The sequence below is a fragment of the Chiloscyllium plagiosum genome, chromosome 25 (assembly GCF_004010195.1).
Source record: "Chiloscyllium plagiosum isolate BGI_BamShark_2017 chromosome 25, ASM401019v2, whole genome shotgun sequence".
Classification (NCBI taxonomy): domain Eukaryota; kingdom Metazoa; phylum Chordata; class Chondrichthyes; order Orectolobiformes; family Hemiscylliidae; genus Chiloscyllium; species Chiloscyllium plagiosum.
Genome location: NC_057734.1, coordinates 41,992,180 through 42,010,701, shown reverse-complemented (window position 1 = coordinate 42,010,701; position 18,522 = coordinate 41,992,180). Strand labels below are relative to the sequence as shown.

Genomic DNA, 18,522 nt, shown 5'->3' with positions numbered 1-18,522 from the left:
TTACATAAAGAAAAGGTTTGTATCTATGTAGTACATTTCAAGGCTACCAGATTTCTCAAAGCACTTTGGTTTATCTGACTCTTTCTATAGTCATGGTTATGAGCTTCAGTTTGTGCAAGACAGTAATAACAGTTGTTGAGAGTGGGGTGCTGGAAGAATACAGCAGGTCAGGCAGCATCCGAGGAGCAGGAGAATCAATGTTTCGGGCAAGAGCCCTTTATCAGGAATGAGGCTTGTGAGCCGAGGGGGTAGAGTGCTACATGGAAGGGGGAATGGGGCTGTGGGAGGAGGAAGTAAGCTGAGAATCCGATAGGTAGATGGAGGTAGGGGTAATGGTGAAAAGTCTGAGAGGGGATGCAGCTGATAGGTGGGAAGGAAGATGGACAGGTCATGAGGGTGTGCAAAATTGGAAGGTTGGAACTGGAAGTTGGCGAGGGGGGGAGGGGAAATGAGGAAACTAGTGAAGTCCACATTGATGCAGTCTGATTGGAGAGTTCCAAGGCAGAAGATGAGGTGTTCTTTCTCCTGGTGTTGGATGGTTAGGGTGTGGCAGTGGAAGAGGCCCAGGACCTGCATGTCCTTGTGTGGAGTGGGAGAGGAGCTGAATCCGAAACATTGATTCTCTTGCTCCTTGGATGCTGCCTGACTTGCTGTGCTTTACCAGCAGCCCACTCTCAACTCTGATTTCCAGCACCTGCAGTCCTCACTTTCTCCTCGTAATAAGAGTTGGTACATGGATGCTAACACAAATAAATTATCTACCTCCAGTATGGTCTGTCTCTGTCACTGCATTTACAATCACTCTGTTACTAATGATCCTATCTTTGGCAATATTGTTGTTTTTAACCTCTGCACCTTTTTCCTATTTTGTTTCTTTTAGCTGCTCATCTAAAAACAGTGGATCATCAGCCACAATCTACACCAGCCACAGCCAGACACCAGATCATTATGTCTGCTATTGTACATTCCCCAGAGCACCAACCAAATCCCATCACCCTGCTAGCTCCTCCCTCTGGCCACAGAAAGGAGTCCTCCACTTCTGAAGGTGAGGAAGTGTTGGTTGAAGCAGATGTAATCCTAATTAAAATATAAACTTAAGAAAAGCCCATATCAGAAAGTACTTGAAGCTCAGGTTAAATGCATTCTCAGCTTACGATCCTCAGATGCATCAACAATTCAGTTGAGGAGTTTCTGTTGTTACATGATGGATTTTGCAGAATATGATTACTCCAAATGTAACAAGAAGCACTATGTAAATTTTAGTTAATTATTTTGAAGGCCAGTGATTCTCAACCTCTCTAGATTCAATCCTGTGAAAGGGGTATTGTTTCATATTCATTGTTTCAATATCTCATTACATCTAAACTAATGCTTCAGCCAAAACTGGGAAATGTCAAAATGTTTCTCGGAATTGGATAATCAATACAATGTGTAAAAGTTGTGAAAAGCAATGGCACAGAATGTTGATGTAGCTGGAAGGATGATGTATTCTGATGTGAAGTTGAAGTGCATGGAGTAATGTATCTGGGAGTCAGATAGTGGAATATTCTTAGAGATTGACTGCTCCCATAATAACCGTTCTCACATTTCTCCTTTCTATCTTTCCCCACAGAGTTTGGTCGGCAGTTGAAGGAACGTATGCACCACAATATTCCTCATCGTTTCACAGTTGGCCTGAACATGAGGGCCACAAAATGTGCTGTTTGCTTGGACACTGTACATTTTGGTCGTCAAGCAGCAAAATGTGCAGGTAGGAGTGAATAGGTGGATTACATTTCTTTACTACTTACAAAAAAAATCTGAATACTCTTGGTCAACAAAATTCCAATGTTCAGATACTTTTGTCACCTCCCAGCAGTACTCTAAATCTAATAGATCGGATTAGCTTCATAACTATCATGCTATTTTGACCCATCTCTAACACGTGTTCTCTTCTTATTTATTTCCCTATTGACCCTGCAGAATTGACAGTTCCAATGCTATTCTCTCTACCCTCCAGTTTTGTATCCTCCACAAACCTGAACTTTCACAAACCTTGCTGTCATCATAACGATCCTATTCACCTAACATTCTTTGCTCACGAGATAAATGTCCCTTCGGTTGTCTGGCCCTAGCCTCAGGAATTCTCTAAGTTTCTTTCCTTTTTCACCCATATCCCACCTAAACACAACTTCTTGAAATGAGGCCCTTCACCCAAATCTTTGGTTATCTGTCAAAATATCTCTGTTTGGCTTTGTTTGATATTGCTTCTCTGAAATACGTTGGGATATTTAATCATGTTAAATGTGCTGTACAAATGCAACTTCATGCAGTCTAATATTCTAATAAGCAACATCAATAAGGAAATAGAAAAATTCATTTCTAATTCTTGATTCTGGTGAACTTCTCAATGGTCCACAAAGAGAGGTTCAGAATCTGGAATTTTTCTTTAAATGTCTGCTCATTGATGCCTTCATGAGCAATAACATTCTGGATCTCATGGTTACTGTAGTTCAGATTTTTCAATTGGCACATTGTTTTAAGACCAACTTTACTCATTTATAAATGCATGAGTCAAGGTCGAGCTGAAAATAATGTTGAAATGTGTTTGATCTACATAGAATCAATGGTTACAATATTGTAGAAATAATTCGAAACCTTGCAGTTTAAGTGGAAACTAATGATTACCTGTTCAGAAATTTCAGCAGGGAACAATTATCTCATTTAGTCAGGTGAACTTTTTATATTTGATATGCTACAAGTTTTTGTTTTCCCCCTCAGTTGCATTGGGAAAGGTCTGCATCTATAGCTTGAGATTTGCTTTTAAGTCCATTCACAAATCATACATTCTGAAGAAGAATCATTGGATTTGAAACATAAACTCTGTTTCTCTCTGCACAGATTCTAGAAGTACTGTGTTTCTCTAGCATGTTTTTTCAGATTTCCAGCATCTGCAGTATTTTCCTTTATTTATCTAAATCATATCTGTTTATATTTTTCGCATTTTCCCCCACCATCTCCTCAGAACATGGCAATCCCTGTGGAGAATCATCGACATATTTTTCCATTGTATTCAAATCACAAAGAAAGGTTGGGGATTTCCTTGAAAGCACTGCAATTGCTTGAGAGTTTCTGTTCAGTTCCTACCTCTTGATGGTAAACCCAGCGCAATGGCATCTATACCTGGCAATGGAATGTTTGCTGTCACGTACTCAATGACTTATGGTTAAGACGTTTTAAGAAACTGGTACTGGGCCTTGTCACTCGCATGACTCCCAGCTGTGCTATTTTAGCTTAATTTAATGAGTCTTGAGTATCAAACTCAATCACCCATCAAGAGTAATGCCGCCATCTTTTTTGAGAGTTAAACTGAGAGTAATATTGGGTTTAAAGTGGAACATATGGACTTGATATTAATAAATGTGTATATTTTACCTAGAATGTCAAGTGATGTGCCATCCTAAATGCTCCTCTTGCCTGCCAGCAACATGTGGGCTCCCCACAGAATATGCTACACATTTCACAAAAGCATTTTGCCGTGACAAAATGAACTCCCCCGGTTTGCAACTAAAGGATCCAGCAGCCAATGTGCACCTGGAAGGCTGGATGAAGGTTCCAAGGTGAATATTCTTCAATGGGACAGTGTCCCGATCATGAACTGAACCAAAATAGATTTTTACTTGGTAGCACTAAATCTGTTTAATAAATTGCAGCTGAATGTAAGGTTTGGGAGAATTTCTTCCTTGGAAAACCCAAATAAAGTATTTGAAATGCTGTGACCTTTCTCACAGATGAAAATAATGACATGTGTCTGCCTCTTTCTCTTTGTCCGCTTGTTTCAGATCAGTACTTCTTCGCCTCTTTTTGTTTCCTCAGTACTTTATCTCTCTTGCATAATGACTCTTAATTTTATTCTTATTTCTATGTCCGTATTTTATTCATTCTCCTTTTCTGTCTGTTTTTCTCTGTCCCTTTCTTCTTTCTCATTTTCTTCCTTTGCACTATAGGTCCTCAAGATTGATGCACCAAAAAAATGTAGAGTAGTTTTATTGCTTGGGTATAGCTATGTAAACGAGGGCTCTGGTAAGCATTCCTCATAGCTTTGTGGAATCTTGGATAAGCAGAAGGATTGCTATTTAGGAGTGTTTGAAGATTGATACATCCATTCATAGTGACTGCAATTCAACATTGAATATTGATCCTCTGTCCTTGAGGCTGTTGGAAGAAGACTGAGCAAAGAATGCCAGGAAGATCTGATTACACCAGAAGTGGACTATTTGTGTGTGACTCTATCTGCAGTTCCAAGCAGAATTACCAGGCAATGTAACAACTATCTCAGATTTACCAACATTTTTAAGATCCCTTTGCTGAAAACAGACCTGCAGACAATGTCCATGACTAGATAACACCCCTAGCATCTTCCCTATCCCCACAGTGCCCATCTGTAACATAACTTAATATATTTAACAAATGATGACAAACTACTCAACAGAACAAACGGTTTCATTAGCTTTCCCACTAAGAACAATAACTTATAGTATTGCTGCAACCCTCAAAGATCAATGGGGTCAGAATGAAATCTGTGTGTCCATCCAACAGATATTATCTCATGTATTATATAAATCAAAAGGGTTGTAGGGGATGGTTGGTCTATTCCTGCATTCCATGCCACGAATATTGAACTGATCACTGACTTCTAATTGTCTGGTTCAATGTACACTTCTCAAGTAGAAGCCACAACTCTGGTTTCACTTAAAAATAAGGGTAGCACGGGTTTCAATTGCAAGGATGACATCTTTATGAGCATAGTTACTGTCTTTGACAGACTTGCATAAACCAGTGAGACCAATTCCATTCTTTAGTCTATGACATTATTAATATTTTTCTCAAATGCTTCCACTCAGTGATGACTGCTTGCTAGACATCACTCTGAAAACTTGAGTCAGAGGCCACTGATTTTGAGCCATACACCAGGATTTTACCATCATGCTCTAGACCAGCACCTCAATAGAAGAGTGTAAGTTTTCAGAACAGTCACAGGTACCATACTGCATGGACAGGAGTTCATCAAAAATAGTTGGGGACTGTCCTGGGAGTGACTGTAATTAAAAGTCTACTTCATAATCTGACTCTCTGCACATTTAGTTAGCTTTCATTTTTTTCTTCCTTTCTGCAATACTCTTGAGCAGCTATTCATCATGACTCTGGTGCTAGGATAATAAACCTAACCCTCTGCTTTTGTAGAAATTATCTTGTCTTTTTCTTCTCATGCAAAAATAACCAGGGACATTGGTATCTTGTAGGAGTTTGGGATTAGAGGAAGAAAATAGAGTGAGGGAAATTGTAAAATTACAACACTATCAAGAGGACCCTCGGGATTAGTATTGACAGCATGTTGGAGTGTCAGTCTGTGGCACTGCAGCCCAAATACACACACGAGAGACTGAAAAATATAACTGATCAGATTAAAGTATAAAAGTAACTTTTTATAAAAGAATGGGAATGCAGCTAAATGGATGCAAATTAACTGCAAAACACTAATGAACGATTTGATGCACCAGCCTTATGTCGGTATTTTATATCCCAAAAACTACAGAGTGCATAATCCTCTAGGTTAGCCAACTGCACAAGTCTTTAAAAGTGTTTCTGTTCTCGGGGTGGAAAAGTTAAGCTTTAATCTAACCAAATTCAGTTTCGTGATAGCAAGTAATGGGCAAATCATGTATAGTTTATTTATAATGGATATCTTTCTGGACATTTCCATCTTGTAACTGGAGTTTGAATCCATTATAATGCACCTGAATGTTCAGCTTGTGTGTTTTTAATTGTGCCAAATTCATCAATTTACAGACATCATTCAGTATTAAATTTAGCTACCATCGCCAGTTTATTTACGTTTGCTATCATTTTCCATGATCTGAAGAGAGAGTTGAGACAAACTTCAAGCAATTATGGTTTAAAAACTGTTAACCATTTGCTTCAAACAATTCTATAAATAGGGAAAAAGATGTGTTTTAATGTGAGTGACAGGAAGACTGTTTAAAGGCAAATAATCTTTGATGCTGTTAGTTTAATTGATTTTCTCCATTTGCTCTCTATCGCCCTCTGCTGTCTTGGCCAGAGAGACCTCAACATACCTACCTACTGCTGTAACAATAAGAGGATGATATAAAACGAGGCATTTCAAAAGTGACTTCAGTAGTTTTATTTTCTCCCACCATGGCTAACTGTTAATCCTGGGTTTTGAGTACCAATTTGCACCTCTTGGTGCACTATCGGCTGACACATGCGATGGGCAGTCTGGGTTTCAGGTAATTCAAGCTGATGTTTGTGTTCAGATACTATTACATTCCTTCCTCTACCCAAATTTTTCTCTATCCTCCACCCCACTCTCTCACCTGAAACAGTTGTTACATGGCCAGTATGTTTCCATTGGCACCTTGTCCAAGTTATATTTTCTTCATATGGGAGTTTGGACTCTGTTGGCAGATTGTTTCAGTTGCCAGCAAGAAATGAACTTGTCTGCCCTTAATGTCTACATTCATGCTCCTTTCAGTCAGGGAAGGTGTCCAAGTCATTTCTCTTTCTTTTCCAGGCGAGGGACACCAAGGGCAATTACTTTCTTTGCCCCCTTCTCCTTTTCCCCAATAGATTGACTCCCTCAGTAGAAATCAGGGATTTAACCTGATATTGTCCTAGCCCCCGTGATTAAGTATCTTATCACATAAAGCATTTGTCAAGAGTTCTTTAAGAAGTAAGGTAACAGCCTTAGTATTTTAATTTGGGTTGTCCTTCTATATTTCCGAGTGTGATGAGAAAAATGTTCACGTGGAAAATTGGAATGACTGAGTGTTAGCAGAAGAATTGCATAGTTTTTCAACAGATATCACCATCTTTCACCCCAAACCATAAACTATTTTAATGTTACATTATCCTCCTGCTCAAGATTCCTAATGGACCTTTAAGACTGAAAATAGTCGAGGGTAGATCCAGGCTGTAATTCATTCAGTGTCTTTGGCTTTCACATGTAGAAGTATTTGCTGATCTGCTTGTTCGAAACAATTGTTTAGTATGTGGCTGTTGTGCTACATTCTACCACCTCATTATAGTGTCTTGTTTTGTCAGGAATGGAAAACGAGGGCAACAGGGTTGGGAGCGCAAATATATTATCCTGGAAGGATCAAAAGTTCTCCTTTATGAAAATGATACAATAGATGGTAGGTATTAAATGTTTTGAGTAACTTTTCAGACATGTTAATCTAGTTTACAAAGTGAGACCTGCACCATCTTGTGGCCAGTGCTCTGATTCCTGGTGATCTCCTATTGGTTTGGAGGGGACTTAACATATACTTTGACCAAACAGTGCAAGAAATCATGCTTTGACTACATTTGGGATGAATATGAAACAAATGAAGGATATACTATTCTTGTCACATTGGGACAACAAACAAAATGTGACTTCAGGAAATGCCTGAACTTTGAGACTTGCTGTTATTGTCTGTGACTTATTAGAGATGAAGTACATGTACTTAAGTGTGACATATTTTGGACCACTTCTGAGCCATTCTAGCATATAGTTATTTGAAGTCTTTAGATATATTTGGGGTAATGGTAATTACATAGTCCAAAGCAAAGAGACCAGTACATCCACAGTCAAACTAAACCTAGTACTTACTAACAATCATGAATTAGTCAAGAGATGGTAACTTGTATAATTTGGGTGTTAAGAGCACTTTCTAATAACATTGATTTTTGTTTAATTGCTTGAGGGGTAATTAGAATCACTGTCATGATAGAGAAGGAGACACAATAAATTTTCAAGGAGAATGAAACTTTATTAGGAGTAAGATTGAAGTGAATGCATTGGACAGAGCTTCTGAAATGGTGATAAGGATAATATCCAGTGCAGAAGCCTTAATCAAGCTTGAGAAGACAGTTGTTAAAGCAGAATGATTCCATTTTGCTAGGTTCTTTACCAAGGTCACTAAAGTCATGTTTAGAAAAGAGTGGAGCTAATAATTCATTTTAGATAGAGGGGCACCTCTATATCAAAGTTCAAATAATGTACATTGAAAGCTGGCTAATACCCTTCTGGAATGGCACAAAATCTATTGCTTTTTTTTAAGTAATATACGTATAAGAGTTTAACCAGACAGATGACACCTGAAATGACATTGCTATTGAATCAAGATTTCGGACCAAAAGTGACATGTGGAAGAGTTGGATATGACTAACTAATTCTAGGTCAAATAGCATTGATAAGTACTATTAGCATTAATAAATGAGAAGGACAAAAGCAGTCCGTGAGGAGTGACAACAAAGAATTAAACTTGTCTAAACTGATTTTTTTTTAAAATCACCAAACTGGCTTACAGAATTTGGTTTTGCTGTAACAGGTATTGCAATTGTTGATGACTTGCAAGAAAGTGTGTCTAGTTGGGTTGTTACCTGATAATAGCTATCTTCAATGTATATGAAATAACAGGGAGGTAAGTGGTTTCACAGTTTTTCAGGTTCTGAAAAGAAATGTTTTAGAGAAATGATTTTGTACACAGTGAGATGTTTCCACCAGTAACAATACTGTTAGATTAAGCAGTCTAATGTTTCTTCCTTCCCTTTTTAACAGGGCAAAGACCAATTGATGAGTTTGAGCTATGTCAGCCTGATGGAGATGTGACAGTTCATGGAGCTGTTGGAGCCTCTGAGCTTGTAAACACTGCAAAAACAGGTAAGATTTGGCTGCAGTACCTTTAGGGAATAAAAAGATCAATATAATGTCAAGTGTGTAACTATAAAATATATAACTATAAATGGATGCTCTGAAAGGATGTTAAAGAGGTAACTTATTGGCATTAGTGTGCCCCAGACTGTTCTAAGCAGCAGTGCTATTCCCTGCATTTTCTTCAAAACAGGGACGATGTCATAAAGTCTGTTATAGGAGACACCTGATTGAAGGCAAAATGCTTACACTAAAAAAAGTGCTAGGCACAAAACAGTAGTTTTACACTTTTTATTTTGCCAGCAAAGTCAAAACATAATTGTCCTTCAGCACCAGATCTATAATTCTATTGCAGCAGGTCTGGAGTTACATGTAATCCAGATCAGGTAAGGATGACAGATTTCCTTTCTTAGAGGACATTTGTGAACCAAATGGGTTTTTACAATAAGTGATGGTGGTTTCATGGTCATTGTTACTGAGGCTGGCTGTCAAAACTAGGTTAGGTTATGTCCGTATACATTATATGTAACAACTGAATTCATAAAATTTGAATGGGACTTTTTAAAATGTATTTGGAAAGAGGACAGTTTGATAGGTAATGTTAGAAGATAGTTGTGTGGTAGGCCAGCACTTGACTATTGCTCAAAAAGGGCCCATTTTGTTGAGGCTTTCCATCTTCCACTCATCAGCATGTTGGCAATGAATACCAATTTTAAGGGGGAAACCAAAATGAGAGGAGAGTATTAACTGGTTGTTAAGTAGGTTTCTGATTGCTAGACGTGTTGCCATGGAGAATACATGAATGATGGTTGACTTTTAACTGCCAGGCTTTATTTAAATTTTAAGCCAGACAGGGTGACTGATTCTTTAGGGAGAATGAACCTGCGAACAGCTGTCACCTATTTTGTTGAGTTTAAAACAGGCAGTGTGTGTACATGTTCTGTCTGTCTGCAAAGAACAGAGTCTAGTATGAATATATTTCGTTTCCAGCAGATACAAGTGTGACACAGTGCAAGCCTTACTGACAATCCTCAGTAGCAGAGCTTTGATGAGGCTCATGCAATCGGTGCTACTCTGAATCATGTGGAACGCCACACTTCAAGTATATCCTGCTACCTTGTGTGTAGAAGTGGCAAATTACATTATTGCTGTATCTCTGCTGAGTCTCAGTGACTTCCATATATCTCTCCAGTAGCAGCTTGGAAGAAGCCAAACTTTAACAGCCAAGGTCACCCTGACAGCCATGGTAAACAGGAATTAAGTTGCTGTCTTTTGAGATTGCATGTGAGGCGACATTAGTTTGTAAAAATGAAAGCATCCCATAAAATGGTCCTCATTTAAAGTTGAGATTAGATTACTGCCTGAAGACCACTGGCACATATGTCGTCCTCATTGAGGACCCTTCTGCTCCTCCTTCCTCTTCTAACAGGTAGCCCTGCACTGCAAGACTGCTTTTCCTTTATTTCGACATGCTCAATTCTAAGAGGAAGCCCCACATGTATCTAGAAGCATCATATTTCAGCACAAGAATTTGAATGAATAGAAAAGAACTTCATTCTGAACACACCTTGTAAAATTTTCAAACTTTTTACTGTAGATCAGTGCCAAAAATGCTTGCAATTTGATTCGGAACCAAGATAAATAATTAAATGAGTATTACTAGCTGTTAATAGGTATATGCACACAAATCACTTAACATAGATGATGACAGATGTGGTGAAGTTTGGATTCCATTTTCAAGAATTAAGTGACCACATATTACTTTAAAATAAAGTGTATACAGCTTAATTAAGCCACCCAGAGAGTCATACAGAACTAAATCCCATTTAGTTTAATGGGCTAGATTTTATCAGCCCTCTAAGGCTCGTTTAAGAGATACTTGTTCCATAAAGCAGTGAGAGAAGGAAGGGGAGAAAACTCTGTTGCCTTCTGTCACCATGGCATTTCCCAGTGGTGGGCAAGGTGGAGGATGAAACTCTGCTGAGTGCCTTTGCATAGTCCACACCGAATCAAGGCCTGATTAACTAGACCCCCAATCCTGGACTCAATTTGCAAGTATGAGGATTGTGTAACAGTAACCACTGTTCCCAGTGGCTCTGTTAGGCCTCTGATTAGCTGCTAGTACTTGGAGAAAGAAATAGGATTTCCAAAAGCAACTAAGTAGCTGCTGGACAGCCAGGAAGGTACTGACTCAATGGAGTTTCCATAACTCACTGAACTACTGTCAGGGCTATGAAACCAATTACTAAATTTTTGCCATTTTGTGTGTTCTGTGAAGAAAGAATTATGTATAGATTTCACTGTGTAAGTGCTAATCAAGATTTTTTTTTATATTGGCAAAATTATGTTGCTACCTGTATGAATAGAGTATCTAAGCTGAAGTTCTAATTTCTAAATCAAACTGTCTTAGATGGCATTACTTTTCTCTGGAAAAATGCACAAACAAGAAATGTCAATGTCTCCTGATTCAGTGTTGATGTTTCTGTCAGTGAGGGTAAAGGCTAATAAAGAAAAGGTGACCTCAGCATAAGTGATGGGCAAGGTGAGAGGTGACCACCCTGATATCTTGCCTACCTATCCTATACTCATTTAGTAAAATTCAAATCAATGATTAACTTGCATTGGACTAATGTAATTGAATTAAGGTAAAACTATCAGCCCTTAGGAGTGAAGTATATTGATGAGTATTCAGAGATGTGTTTGTTAGGAGGAACGTTGTTCTCAGCATGCCTATGTAAATATGGGAGACTAAGGAAGATAGAGCAAGACTGGGGTAAGAGCTTCAACTGCTGAGCAGAACACTGCTACCACAAGCTACAAAAATCCACACACTCCACACTCTGTCTGTTCTTGTGCCAGGATCAATAAACCACTTCCACTTGTCATGAATTGTGTACTCCCATCCTCTCTATTTCATTATACATTATTCAAACGGTTGCTGCTTAACTAAATTGATGAACTGTCTTAAAATCACTTGTGAATTCTCAGCTGCATATTTTATCATTTACAATGCCCAAGCTCTTAGCATTGTTGAGTTACTTTTATCCTTCAAGTAGAATGCACACACTCATTCTGGCCCCTTTTCAAAAGTCATTCGTATAATTTTATTTGCCACAATTTTTCAAAGGTTGGATATTTTTCCATGAAATCAACTGATGAGCAAGGAAGTAAATAATAAATTTATATGTAATGCCTGGAGATGAATCAAAAATATCTTTAAAGAATATCAGCCTTCCAACACATATCACTTGCAGCAATCAAATGCAATGTTGAAGATGTTTCACCTTTTAAGGATGAAGGAGACTCCAAATGATGGGGCATTAACTCAACCATGTCCTGGAAGTAAAAGGAAAATCCCAAAAATATTTCCAGTAATAGCTTAGTTGTATCCTGAAGTATCAAGTGATAGCTTTGAATTATTATTTGCTTCAATTCTCTTTCTCTCAATCAGCTTTTTCTTCGTTTTAGATGTGCCTTACATATTAAAGTTGGAGTCCCAGCCCCACACAACCTGCTGGCCTGGTCAGACACTCTACATGCTGGCTCCAAGCTTCCCAGATAAACAGCGTTGGGCCAATGTATTGGAGTCTGTTGTGGCTTGTGGGCGAAGATCATGTGAAAAAGCAGAGACAGCTGCTGTACGTATTCAGTAAATAGTGTCTGTTCATGCTTCTTTCATCACAGCTTGGTTTCTTTATTTACAGTAATTTGACTTGTTTACCATGTTATTTATGTGCCTAAATAAGCATGTACCATAAACCTGGAATGACCCTTTGTCACTACACAATAGGCTGAAGTAACCCAGAGATGTGAAGATCTTTCCCACTTGGTGAAGGTAAAACGTTTGCACACTTGATTGTGCCTTTCCTGCTTGCTGCCACAGAGCCTGTTGCACAGTTCTGACTTGAATCTTTGAAGCTCGTCAACTAAGCCAGTATTTATTTAAAATTATTAAGCATAAAACGTAAACCTCTGCTTTGCAGGTCTTTCTGAAATTTGATTTTTGTTAAAAAACTTGTTTTAACAGTAATTTTTGCAGCTTTCAAGGAAATGTAGGCAAGATCCACCACACAACTGTGAGGATGTTGTCTCTGCACCCCTGTGAAACATGCATGCTTACACATGAGAAGGGCAACTTTTTGCTTTCCAGGAAACTTTGTAACGTATCTACACACCATTCTCTTGGAGGTTCTTCTGAAAGCAGCACTAATCATTGCTCAATGGCATATAACTGCAAAATAATCCCTGTCCTCCAGATTCCCTTTTGTTGTTGGTCTTTCCCATTCCTTTGTGTCTGAGTTATCCTGTCTAACTGCTGGAGTGATTGATTTAGAAAGAAGTCAATCCTTGCCTAAAATTATAAGGTGAGTTTCTAGGTCTGAATGGATATCTGTGTTTGCTTAAAAACAGCCCTTGACCTCTGTATCATTACCCTTCGCTCCTCTGCCCTACTCCTATTTCTACCCCTGTATATGTTCCTCAAATTATGCAAATTCTGTAAATGTGTTGTGTATGCACACTAATGTTGTTGTTTAATTTCTGCAGAAGCTATTAGGAAACTCATTGCTGAAATTGGAGGGAGATGACCGTTTGGACATAAACTGCACTGTGCCACTCACTGAACAGGTATGTTGGCAGGTAGAGGAATTGGATCCTTCCTGTGGCTATTGCATGATCCATTCTCTACATGTAGAGAAGTATATTGTGGAAATACAGGCATCATCATCATCATCATCGGAGGATAGTGTCAAACAAGAACCTGAGATGTCCCTCCTCCACAAAAAGCTAGTTTGGTAAATAGTTTAGGACGATTTTATTTTGAGATGGGTAGGGAAAGAAATAGGCTTGACTTTATGGTTATATGGGCAATGTAATGGAAGAATGCAACACTATAATGCATGCCAGAATCAAGCATTAATAGTTCTTTCTCCTCACATACTATTCCACTCACTTTTGATTCTGTTCTCATGAACTCTTTCATCCTTTTGAGCTACCAATCCTTCTTGAAACTTCCTTTGCTCTACAGCATTATTGAATATATTGATGCCTCTCAAATCCATTGCCATCTATCTCAGACCTTCACTTATGAACACCTCATCAGATTTCTGCTCCTACTTTAATAGAAAATTGACAAAAGTTGCAAATGACTTCCTATGTGACTGTAACAAGGGTAACCTATCCCTCAGCAGTTGTGCCTATTTAACACAGCTCCAGTGTCTACCTCCTGAGCAGGTCTGTTCTTTTCCGATTTCATTCTTACCTATTCAGAGAACTTTCCACACTGGCTTTGTCTCCTGCTCCAATTATTTCCAGGATTCCAAGGAACAGACTTTGACCCTCTTCAGTTTCCATTTCGATGCTACCTTTTGGTAACATCATATTATGTTTTGGTGAACGCAAGTCCACAGACTATTGCCCTTAGAGGAAATAAAAAGTCTGATTCTTAGTAATAATCGGGACTCCATAGATCTAGTCTTCCCCTACAACTTCCCAGTATCTACTCCTCTCAGGATTTTATTTTGTACTTGTTTGTGGGATATGAGCATTGCTAGCTTGGCCAACATTTATTGTTGATCTCTTTGTTTTGAGAAGGTGGCATGAGCTGCTTTCTTCATCTGCTGTAATCCTTGGGCTTTAGGCATTCCAACAATGCTATGACCAAGTTCTAGGGTTTTCACTTAGTGACAGTGAAGAAATAGTGATATAATACCAAGCCAAGATGTTGCTAATGTGTGGCTTGGAGTGGAATAAACAGGTGTTCCCCTACATCAGTATCCTTTCTACAGTCTGTGCCCTCAGCCACACCAGGAGAATACACCTCATACCTAAAACTAAATTCTGGATTCTGGTCAGTAGGGAGTGCCCTTGGAGACTTTAATATTAACTGCAGAGTGAAAAAGTTAAACTACATTGTGACAAACCTTCTGCTGATTGCCATGTGTTGTTCCGCAGTTGTTATGGGTGATTTTTAAACTGCAGATGGGCAAGGGTAACGAGGAAGATAAATTTGTAGAGTGCATCAGGAATTATCTTTTAGTGTAATACATTGCAGAACTTATCTATAATCAACCTGTTTTAGATTTAGTAATGTGCAAAGAGGTGGCCTTAATAAGAGATCCCTTGTGCAAGGATATTCCAGGGTTAATGATCACAACATGATAGAATTGCAAATTCAGTTTAAAGGAGAATAACCTGGGTCTCAAATTATATTTTCCTAACTTTAGTAAGGATATGCAGAAGTATGAACAACAATTCATCTAAATTGAGTGGTGAAAATAGGGTAAAGGAAATGTCACTGGATTCAAGAAGTGGTCTAGTGGATTGGAAAACCACTAATATGATGGCCCTGTTCAAGAGGGAAGGAGGCAAAAGAGAAAACTGTTGGCTATTTGGCCTAACATCTGTGGTTGAGAAAAGCTAGAATCGATTAATGAAAAAATAGCAGAAAATTTAGAAAACCCTAATGCAGCCGAGGTTTTATGAATGGGCACCGTGGTTGCCAAATTTGCCAGTGTTCTATAAAGATATAACAAGCATATTTGATAAAAGGAAACCAATAGATGATGCTTATTTGGATTTTCAGAAGGCATTTGATAAGATACCACGTAAAATGTTTTCCACAGTTTAGGAGCTGACAGTATTGAGGGTAATCTGTTCGCATGGATTGAGGGTTGGTTGATGCACAGAAAACAGAGAGCTGGGATGTGGTTGCAGAATAAGGGACACTTACTTAGACCTAAAAAGTGAGAGAATCTCTTTTCCCAGAGGAAAGTGCATGTCTGGAACTCTGTACAGAAGAGAGTTTTGGAGTCTGGATCACTGAAATATTTAGCGAGGACATAGGTTTCTGAAATATCAGGAAGTTGGTGACTGTGCAGACCGAGCATAAAAGAGATGAGGCTAGGGGCAATTCAACCATGATCTTACTGAGGGGCCAGATGGCCTAGGCCTGCTCCTATATCTTAAGCCTCTATATCACTGAGCAGCCACCTTTTTACCTTAGAAATGGTGACAATGGTGTCTGGTACATTTTGTAAGGTGTAACCACACCAGACAGTTCCTTGATGGATCAGTTGAACACACATCCTAGCTTTAGCACAATTCCTCAGATGTCAGTTTGGATTAAGAGAGACGTGTTTGCCATTATCCAGAAGTCCATGTCTGGTTTCATTCCTTTCCCATCAAATCCCTACAGTGTGGAATCAGGCCATTCGGCCCAACAAGTTCACAGCAACCCTACAAAGAGCATCGTGCAAAGACTCATCCTCCTACCCTAAATTTCCCATGGCTAACACATCTAATCTACACATTCCTGAACACTACAGGGCAATTTAGCATAGCCAGTCCACCTAACTTGCTCAGTAGCAACAGCGTGTTCAACCTATAAGATGCAGAAATTCACCAAAGCTCCTCAGACAGCACCTCCCAAACCCATGACCACTCCCACCTGGAAGAGCAAAGGCAGCAGATGCATGGGAGTACCACCACCTTCAAGTTCCCTCCAAGCCACTCACCATCCTGACTTGGAAATATATCGCCATTCCTTCAGTGTTGCTGGCTCAAATCCTGGAATTCCCTCCCTAATGGCATTGTGTGGGTCAACCCACAGCAGATGGACTGCAGCAGTTCGAGAAGACACCTCACCACTACCACCTCAAAGGCAACTAGGGATGGGCAACAAATGCTGGCCCAGCCAGAGACTCCCACAACCTACCAATGAATTTTTAAAAGTGTATCTGCCAAATTGCGCACAGCAAGCTTCTGAAAACGGCAGTGTGATAATAGCCACTTAATTTCTTAATCTCATTGTGAAATCGATTGGTGATTAAATATTGGCTCCTGACTCAGAAAATTCTGGACTAAAATATTTACTCCAGGACCTGAACAGAAAAGTCAAGATTGATATTCAAAGCAACACTGTCACAAGATCCTGTCCACCTATCCAATGGCTATAAAAGATTCCATGGTATAACATCGCAGAAGTAGTAGGAAGTAATCCAACATTTCTGCACAATATTTGTCCCTCAATTAACATAAAAAGATTATCTGGTCATTTATCATTTTTGATATTTCCAGGAGCTAGCTATACACAAATTGTTGCCACATTTCCTATACTACACAGTGGCTACACATCAGAACAAATGTCATTAACTGGAAAGCATTTTGGAATGCTCTGTGTTTTGTGATAGGTGTTATATAAATGCGAGGCTCTCTTTTCTCTGCCAATTTGGACCTCTTGAACATTCCCATTTTAAATGCTGCACCTGTGCCACTCATGTCAAGCATTTGGTCATTGTCGGAATGACTCACGTTATAGCTAAATAACATTTTTTGTTTGTAAAGTGTGTTGAGGTATTTTACATTAATGATGCTATATAAATTAAAATTATTATTATACATCTATTGATGGTGACTATAATCATAATTTTCTGCTGGAATAAAGCAAGCTTGGCTTAGGATTCACTCTTATCAAGTGTATAATTGTTATTTGATATCTGATTGCGGTAAGTTATTGGAGAATATATTTACACTATCTTTATCTGAGAAAAGATGACTTTGTGTATCTACAGATTGTGCTGGTTGGTACAGAGGAAGGTCTATATTCATTAAATGTTGTGAAGAACTCCCTGGTTCACATCCCTGGTGTGGGGTCAGTGTTCCAGCTTCATATCCTGAAGGAGCTTGAACGACTCGTCATGATTGCAGGTTTTTATGGATTTGTTTCAGTATGTTAAGCAGTTGTGCCAAGTGTCCATAACTAGGGTGACCAGATGTGTTTTGTCTTTTAAGGTGTTTTAAACTTTATTAATTGTACTTTTCTTTACATTGGATTTACAAAATCTCTCAATTAAATACCTCCAAAACACCCTTCATACTACAGACACATTCTAATAGCTTATTTCATTTATCTGCTTGGCAGGAGATGAGCGAACCCTCTGTCTGGTGGATGTTAAGAAGGTGAAACAGTCGTTAGCTCAGTCTCACCTGCCAGGCCAACCTGAGCTTGTACCTACAGTCTTTGACAGCCTGAAAGGATGCCATCTGTTTGCAGCAGGGAAAGTGAGCACCACTGTAACTTTTAACCACTAGTATTTACAGATATCTGTCTTAAACTTGGTGTAGTATTCTCCAGTTTTACTGAAGATTCTGTTCCCATCCAGGATTTTCAGTGATCTTAATTTGAGTAAACATATGTAAGATTTAACTAACTGCCAAATAAGGATAAGTGCGTCCTCTGTGTGGCAATAAGATATTTAGAACATAGAACAGTACAGCACAGAACAGGTCTTTCAGCCCACGATGTTATGCTGACCTTTTGATACTCATGTATGCACCCTCAAATTTCTGTGACCATATGCATGTCCAGTAGTCTCTTAAATGTCCCCAATGACCTTGCTTCCACAACTGCTGCTGGCAACGCATTCCATGCTCTCTCAACTTGCTGTGTAAAGAACCCGCCTCTGACATCCCCTCTATACTTTCTTCCAACCAGCTTAAAACTATGACCCCTCATGTTAGTCATTTCTGCCCTGGGAAATAGTCTCTGGCTATCGACTCTATCTATGCCTCTCATTATCTTGTGTACCTCAATTAGGTCCCCTCTCCTCCTCCTTTTCTCCAATGAAAAATGTCAGAGCTCAGTCAACCTCTCTTCATAAGATAAGCCCTCCAGACCAGGCAGCATCCTGGTAAACCTCCCCTGAACTCGCTCCAAAGCATCCACATTTTTCTTATAATAGGGCGACCAGAACTGGACGCAGTATTCCAAGTGCGGTCTAACCAAAGTTTTATAGAGCTGCAACAAAATCTCACGACTCTTAAAC

General features: G+C 39.1%; 1 protein-coding gene across 1 annotated transcript in view; it reads left to right on the top strand.

Moving 5' to 3' along the window:
• cita (citron rho-interacting serine/threonine kinase a) overlaps positions 1–18,522 on the top strand; it is a 216,449-nt gene that overhangs the window by 164,970 nt on the left and 32,957 nt on the right. The window contains exons 31-39 of the mRNA XM_043715278.1: positions 881–1,045; positions 1,613–1,750; positions 3,419–3,599; positions 7,105–7,196; positions 8,606–8,707; positions 12,167–12,336; positions 13,244–13,324; positions 17,269–17,404; positions 17,619–17,758. Coding sequence (XP_043571213.1) covers positions 881–1,045; positions 1,613–1,750; positions 3,419–3,599; positions 7,105–7,196; positions 8,606–8,707; positions 12,167–12,336; positions 13,244–13,324; positions 17,269–17,404; positions 17,619–17,758 — 1,205 coding nt within the window. The remainder of the gene's footprint in view (positions 1–880; positions 1,046–1,612; positions 1,751–3,418; positions 3,600–7,104; positions 7,197–8,605; positions 8,708–12,166; positions 12,337–13,243; positions 13,325–17,268; positions 17,405–17,618; positions 17,759–18,522) is intronic.